This window comes from Anopheles merus, unplaced genomic scaffold (genome assembly GCF_017562075.2).
Source record: "Anopheles merus strain MAF unplaced genomic scaffold, AmerM5.1 LNR4000207, whole genome shotgun sequence".
NCBI classification, from domain to species: Eukaryota; Metazoa; Arthropoda; class Insecta; order Diptera; family Culicidae; genus Anopheles; species Anopheles merus.
Genome location: NW_024427787.1, coordinates 8,688 through 16,421, shown reverse-complemented (window position 1 = coordinate 16,421; position 7,734 = coordinate 8,688). Strand labels below are relative to the sequence as shown.

Genomic DNA, 7,734 nt, shown 5'->3' with positions numbered 1-7,734 from the left:
ATTTCGATCTGGACCAGTCATATGGTTAACTTTAAATAAATAATTTGAAATTTAACAAACCCTGTTTTCCATACAAACGCATGCTTTTAAATTGAACTGTCAACCAAGTATCAAGTGTTCAATTAAAAAGCATGCCTACGAATAAGCGTTGAACTACAGTCAGAATTCAATAGTTTGTATCAGAATACCGGTTTTTTTTAATTTCACAAAAATCTCATGGCCTGCCGTGAAAAATTTCATTTTTTTTTGTATGGAAAAACGTGCCGACTAAAAAGCACATACTCAATAGTTGGCATGGAATCGAAGTTCAACCAATGAGTTCAGATTGTTCTGTTAATTTGTTCTTTTGATCAAATAGCCATTGCCCAAGAGAAATGTAATAATAATTTTCTTTACCTGTGTATCTGCATAATGGTGTTGCTAAAAATCAAAGTATTACCCTGGTTTATACAAGGATTCAATGGGTAAATATCTAAACATTACACCTGCTAGTGTTTATCCTGTTACATAAGTACCTTAAAATAAAGGTACTAAATAGTCCGTTACATAAGAAAATAGAAAATACTACCTCTTTTCTGTCTTATAAAAACCCGCGCAATTTTTGTTTGTGTCAATACGATTCGGGCAGTCGTTTCACTCGGTGTTGTTATGCGTGCTCTGTACAGTTATAAATTTTGTGCAATACTGTTATAATACAAGTGCAGAATAATACAAGTGTATATTTTAAATATTCAACGTGCCGTGAATTTCACTCAATCACGACAATGTCGGCCAAAGACAAGCGCAAGTCAGGATCCACGTATAGATCCATAGAAGCCAATAATAAAAAGCTTGATGCTGAATTGTTTGGAGAGAGTAGTGAAGCTGGGCCAAGTAATATTCAGACAGCTACGTCAAATGTAGAGTTCAGTGAACACCCGCATTGTGGTAAGTGCAAAAATAAAAAGTTTAATTAGTGACCAATGCAAATTAAACACATTTATAATACTTTTTTTTATTTATTCATTGCAGAGAACCATCCTTGTCCATTTGATGAATACATCATGCAAGAAGAATACGTGAGTGATTGGGTTACTATCGATGCATTCGACGATATGGAAGTATATGAAGAGGTCAACGAAGATTACGATGAAGCTGAGGAAACTATACACAGTACACAAGAGTCTCAACACGAGGAGGAACCATTTGATGAGCTTATTTGAAATAGGGCATTAAAAACATACCAAACACATCAAGCGCTAAATGGACTATTAGAAATTTTACGTAAAAAAACGGACTACCAACTGCCGAAAGATGCTCGCACGTTGCTTAAGACAAGGCAATGTGGAAAAGAAACGTACCCTATAGCAGGGGGAGAATTTTGGTTCCCTGGGGTACGATCGGTTCTCAAGGATCACTTTCGGTAAGAAAGCAATAGTCTTAAATACGATGGTAAATTTTTACTAATATTATATGTTTTATTTTCTGTATTTTGTATCTTTACAGCGATGTACCACCAAGAGTCAGCAAATTTTCGTTGAACTTTTCGATTGATGGACTTCCACTGCACAAGAGCACTCGAAAACAGTTTTGGCCCATATTAATGAGCATTCAAGAAATGCCGGAAGTTCCAGTATTGATGGTTGGCAACTTTTTTGGTGAATCGAAACCAAAGAGTGTTGAGGAATATCTGCGTCCGCTAGTCGACGAGCTAAATGGGTTGATGGATAATGGCATTGTAATAGCCAATAAGCCAATCGAAATACACGTTAGAGCTTTCATCGCGGACTCACCAGCGCGAGCATTCATAAAAGGTAAATTATAAAAATCTTCTTAAATTTAATGATACATTTGCTTTCTCTTCTATTGAAAAAACGTAGGCTTTTGAAACTTATTTACTTATGAGGTGTATTAATACATATTTTTAAATATTCCTACAGGTTCAGTTTACTTCAACCACACACATGGTTGCCAAAAATGTACGGTGCAAGGAAAATATCACAGCGCACACCGAGTTACATGTTTCCCGGGAATGGATCATTCAGCAAGAACGCATGAAGATTTCGTCCAATCAAATTACGGAGCACATCATCGGGAAAAAACGCCTCTCATGGATCTTAAGCACTTTGACATCATAAAGCAGATTATTATAGCAGATCGTTTGCACCTCTTTGACTACGGCGTAACAAGAACAATGCTGAAAGGATGGAAATCAGGCAAATTAGGAGGGGGTGCCAAGTGGTCTGAAGACACAATAAGCAAGATTGATGCTTTGCTGAAGGAGGTGGAACTTCCTTTAGAGTTTCATCGCAAACTCCGTTCTGTTGAAGACATTGGATTGTGGAATGCTAGTGAGTTCCAAATGTTTCTACATTACGCGAGTTTTATCGTTTTGAAGGATGTATTAACAGATGTACAGTATGACCATTTTATGAAATATTACTGTGCGGTAACATTGTTATCATCCGAAGTGTATAAGAATGATTGGCTTGAGGCGAAATGCTTGCTAAAAGAGTTCGTTTTAGACTATGGTGTTATCTACGGGGAACATTGCATCACCAGCAATATACATAGTTTGTTGCATGTGTATGATGATGTAGACAAATTCGGCCCGCTTTACACCATTTCATCTTATCCCTTTGAAAGTAAGCTCCAGCATGTTAAGAACTGTCTTCGAAACGGTCATAAGGTTTTGGTGCAGGCTGCAAATAGGATATCGGAGCAAAAACCAAGTACTGCGTCATCAAATAGAACAAATCTCTCTTTTCCATTTTTGAAAACCAAAACTAATGGAGTAGCATTGCACATAAATCCACAATTAACTCTTTCTCCTGGTTTTCAGTCCAATTGGTTTTTGACTCATGATAACTACATAGTTAAATATTGTAGCGCAGAACAAAAAGATTCAACTATAATAATTAATGGAAGAGCATTCAATTATATAACGGAAACCCGCTCGTACTATATTTCACCTTTTATGAAGGATATATATGAAGAAGATTCATGTAACCTTCGTACCGATGAAATGGTATTTTTACCCAGGGATATAAAGTGTAAATTAGTAGCTATTAAAATAGGTAATAGCAGTTTAGTGTTTGTTCCATTTCTTAGAACATTAACTAATTAGAGGTAAAATGTAATTTAAACTATTTTTTAGAAATAAAATCGAGCATATGTATTTGATTGGAAGTTAAAGTTTGTGTTTTATTTTCGGCCTTTTTATTCACATGCTAATACTATGTACTAACGATGTTCATTTTATCACTGTCTTAGAATCATAAATATTTGAAAATCGATATGTTTATGTTGCATGAAACAAAATAGAAAAAAAGGTTTTAGTAAACGTTTCATTACATATAATTATCACAACCTGAGTTATCACATAAATATTCCTTCTTGTAGTTCTAAAATACGTTGTTTAATCTCACTATTTCGGATAATTTATTTTCCGCGTTTCGGTGTAACGTTCAAACCATTAATATTTACCAGCAGTTATTCGTTGTGTAGCAAAATTGAAAGAGATCTTTATTTACGACATTCACTGTTATTTATAAACTACTCGATCGAGCCGAACACTCGAAATTGAACGAAGACTGTTCGTGTTTCGTTAAGCACGATATGAAGTGACAGGGCTTGCCTGAACATCCTCCCCCCCCTTGACGAATGTCAACAATCCAAACAAAAACAATCAAAATAAACGGAAATTATGTGCATGTGCTCTCGTCGGCCTCTGCCACAGGTAAGATACAAATTTTTGTTATCGGACGAGTTACGATACCTTTTGATGTTTTCAGTGTTACTACCCGTGTCAGCTTGTCGTCTCCGGTGTGCACATGTACGATACGTGCGAGTGGCCAACGTGTTGGGGGGAGGAAATCGTCCTTCAGAATGACCAGTCTGCCAGGTAAGATGCTGTCGTTCCTCTTCGCCATGGTGTTATCGCGTTGCATCTCTTGCAGGTATTCCGTCGTCCAGTGTTTCCAGAAGCGTTGCACCATTACTTGCCACTTCTGCAAGTCGCTGAGGGTGCAGGAACGAAGGTGGGTGTAGTCCGGCTCGGGGACAGCATGCATCGATGTGCCCACGAGGAAATGCGCTGGGGTAAGTGCCGATATATCGTTAGGGTCGTCTGACATAGGTAGGAGAGGCCGCGAGTTCATCGCCGCCTCAATCTGGTGTAGGACCGTTGTGTAGCCTTCGTAGGATAGTCGCGTGCTGCCTAACTGCCGAAAAAGGTGTCGCTTGGCGGTCTTCACAGCTGCTTCCCACAATCCGCCGAAGTGTGGTGTCTTGGGAGGGGTGAAGTGCCAATTGATACCGCGGTTAGTGCAATCTGTCACAATTAGATGTAGCTGCTGTTCATCGCGAAACATTTCGAACAGCTCGTGAAGCTCCCTCGCCGCGCCTTCGAAGTTTTTCCCGTTGTCCGAGTGTATGTGTGCCGGTAAACCGCGTCGTGCTGTGAATCTGTGTAATGCAGCTAAAAAACCAGCAGTAGTTAGATCACTTACCAGCTCCAAGTGTACGGCCTTAGTGGAAAAACAAACAAACACGCAGAGGTAGCATTTTCCCGGAGCGGCTCGTTTATGGGCTGGCTTCAGGTATAATGGACCGGCGTAATCCACTCCGGTAACACTAAAAGGCCGGCTGGGAGTGATGCGCTGCGCTGGAAGCTGTCCAAGTTGTTGCTGTTCAAGTGTCGGTCGCTGTCGAATGCACCGAAAACAATTTTGCACAATGTGCTTAACAAGATGCCTTCCATCTAACGGCCAAAACTCTTCGCGAATTCGAGATAAGAGCAGCCTTCCTCCTCCATGACGAAGCTCCTCGTGTTGATACTTTGCGATCAATTGCGCGAACGGATGTTTCTTGGGAAGCAAAACAGGGTGCTTCGCTTGGTAGGGAAGTTGAGATAGCCGTAAACGCCCCCCTACACGGATAATCCCTTGTTCGTCAAGGAATGGACTTAGTGCACGTAAAGGTGATTGCTTCATCACTTCGTTTCCCTTTTTGAGCTGCCCGAGTTCAGCTGAAAATGCATCCTGCTGTGCTAGGCGGCTTAACACAGTGTTTGCTGCTTCCATGTACTCGGGTGTGACGATTAAAGGTGCGGGGTGCTGTGCTGCTGTTCGCTGAGTGCGTGCCTTTTCCTTAGCGTTACGTGTGAAGCGAATGCAGTATGATACGATACGCAGCAATCGCTTGTAGCTAGAACACAACGCAAACCAAGGGTGATTAGTGGTTGTGTGTACAACGGCAGCACTCACCTGGCGAATCTCTAGATTCGTTTCGTTGGCTGGTTCTGGGTTAGAGTTGGGCCAGATGGAAGCGGGCAAAGATAGCCAATCCGGACCGAAGCTCCACAGTTTGCTTTTCAGGAAATCAGCGGCTGACGTGCCTCGTGAAACCAGATCAGCAGGATTAGACGCGCCGGGTACATGTCTCCACTGCCGCGGGTGTGAGTAATGCTGCACTTCAGATACCCGGTTAGCCACAAACGTTGCCCATGTGTTGGGTGTGGCGCTGATCCAGGTTAAGGTGATGGTGGAATCCGACCAAAAGAAAGACTCTGCAACGTTGATCCCCATCGCCTTCTTTACCCGGTGATGCAAGTGTGCTCCTAATACAGCAGCGCATAGTTCAAGGCGGGGCAGTGTGACGCGCTTGAGCGGTGCCACACGCGATTTGGAAGAAAGCAACGTTATGCGTATCTGCCCACTTTCGCCTTCACAACGCGCATAAATGCAGGCTCCATATGCTGCTTCCGATGCATCACAGAAGGTATGTAGCTGAATACGCGCACCAGGTAGAAGCGCATAACGACTAACCTTGAATTCAGAGATGAGTTGCCAATCCTGTTGTATTGCTTTCCATTTCTTACAGATAGTATCTGGAACATACTCGTCCCAACCAGCTTTCTGCAACCATAATTCCTGCATCATCATCTTGGCCCGAATGACAATCGGGGAGATCAGGCCCAGCGGATCGAACATGCGAGCTACGTTAGATAGAATGGATCGCTTTGTCGGAATGGACACATCACTGGATATTGCGGATTCGAAAGATAAAACGTCATGCTCTGGCTCCCATGAAACACCAAGAGCCTTTACCGTCTCGTGTGGTAAGAATTGCCGCGCTGACTGTGTGCCGATTTGATCCGCATTTAAACCGGCGAGCACCTCGAGCTGATTGGATGTCCACTTTCGCAGCTCGAAGCCGCCTTTGGCGAGCAATTGAGAAAGCTCGATTCGTAACTGGCGAGCATTTTCGATGGAATCAGCACCACCGATGAAATCGTCAACGTAGAAATTAGTTTTCAAAGCAGCTGAAGCATTGGGACAAGAGTCGCCCTCATCGTTTGCAAGCTGCAGCAATGTTCTGGTTGCTAAGAATGATGAGGGGGCTAAGCCATAGGTAACTGTATTCAGCTCAAAATATTCGATTGGCGAGTGAGGCGAAAATCGAAAGCAAATGCGTACAAATTTCCGGTCGTTAGGATGAAGCAATACTTGTCGATACATTTTCGCAATATCTCCAACAACGGCTACTTTATATGTGCGGAAGCGCAAAATTATGTCGAGCAGATCGTCCTGCACGACAGGACCGACACATAACGCATCGTGTCGGAAGCGAAAAGCCGGTGGACGTCTTAGCTGAACCATCAAATACCACGCGAACCTTTGTTGTGGAGCTAGCGGCTTTGAACACGGGATGGTGAGGCAGATAATACGCGCGTTCGTCGTCGGAGGGTTTTTTATGCGTGACATGTGCCCAAGCTCCAGATACTCACGCATAAAATCATGGTACGCCGCTTTTACCTTTTGATCTCGTTCTAACCTCCTTTCTAGCAAACTAAAACGCCTTAATGCTGCTGCCTTCGAAAGGCCAAGCTTATCATCGAAGTCTGCTTGTTTAGGTAAGCATACCAGATAACGACCAGCTTTGTCTCGCTGTGTTGTATCCTTGTAAAATTGCTCACATTTGCGATCCTCAGGAGAATAGCCATCGTTAACCTGTAGTTCTTCTACTTTCCAGAAACGCTCTATTGATTCTTCTAGTGAAACCATGCACACCACGGATGAAGTATGAAAAGTATTGGATGTTGCTGGCTGAGAGGTAGATGCGGATCCACTCACGACCCAGCCGAATACGCTCTCCATCAGGACTGGGAGATTTGATGACATTTTATATTGCGCCCCGCTTACAAAGAACGTGTGATAGTGCCGGGCACCGAGAATAATGTCGATCGGTGCCGACTTCTCGAAATGGGGGTCGGCGAACATAATATGTGGCGGTAATTTCCAGCCACTGGTGGACACATCATGTGCGGGCAAATCAGCAATAAGCTTCTCGACTATCAAAAACTCAACATTAATTGCATAAGGGCTCGTTCTGGAAGATACCGTGGTGCGCATCGATTTCCGCACCGGGGTGGCCGATTGACCAGCACCAATCAGTGTGATGTCGACCGTGCCCGATTTGATACCTAGCCGATTAGCAAAACGGCTACTCATCAAATCTGGCTGGGAGGCACTATCTAAAAGTGCGCGTGCAGGATGCATTATGCCATGCGCATCAACAATGTTTACCAGTGCAGTTTGAAGCAGAACTTGTTCCGTAGTTTGCCTCAATGCTGCTGCATAAGTGCGTTGCGTGTTTGCCGTGTGATCGTCTGTGTTGTGTGTGTTGTGTACGGAAGCATTTTGCGCAGCTGACGTGTTCGCAGTGGAAAATGTGCCGTAATTTTGTGAAGAG

The 7,734-nt window shown here is 43.0% G+C and overlaps 2 protein-coding genes across 2 annotated transcripts; both read left to right on the top strand.

Annotated features, from left to right (window-relative positions):
* Positions 1 to 273: 273 nt before the first annotated feature.
* On the top strand, positions 274 to 3,155 carry LOC121601862. The gene is made up of 4 exons (XM_041930664.1): positions 274 to 927; positions 1,012 to 1,402; positions 1,486 to 1,793; positions 1,920 to 3,155. Exons 3-4 carry the CDS (start codon positions 1,583 to 1,585, stop codon positions 3,104 to 3,106), a joined length of 1,398 nt encoding a protein of 465 aa, XP_041786598.1. The 5' UTR covers positions 274 to 927; positions 1,012 to 1,402; positions 1,486 to 1,582; the 3' UTR covers positions 3,107 to 3,155.
* Positions 3,156 to 5,662: 2,507 nt separating this feature from the next.
* On the top strand, positions 5,663 to 6,722 carry LOC121601863. The gene is made up of 2 exons (XM_041930666.1): positions 5,663 to 5,760; positions 5,863 to 6,722. Exons 1-2 carry the CDS (start codon positions 5,722 to 5,724, stop codon positions 6,133 to 6,135), a joined length of 312 nt encoding a protein of 103 aa, XP_041786600.1. The 5' UTR covers positions 5,663 to 5,721; the 3' UTR covers positions 6,136 to 6,722.
* Positions 6,723 to 7,734: the final 1,012 nt, after the last annotated feature.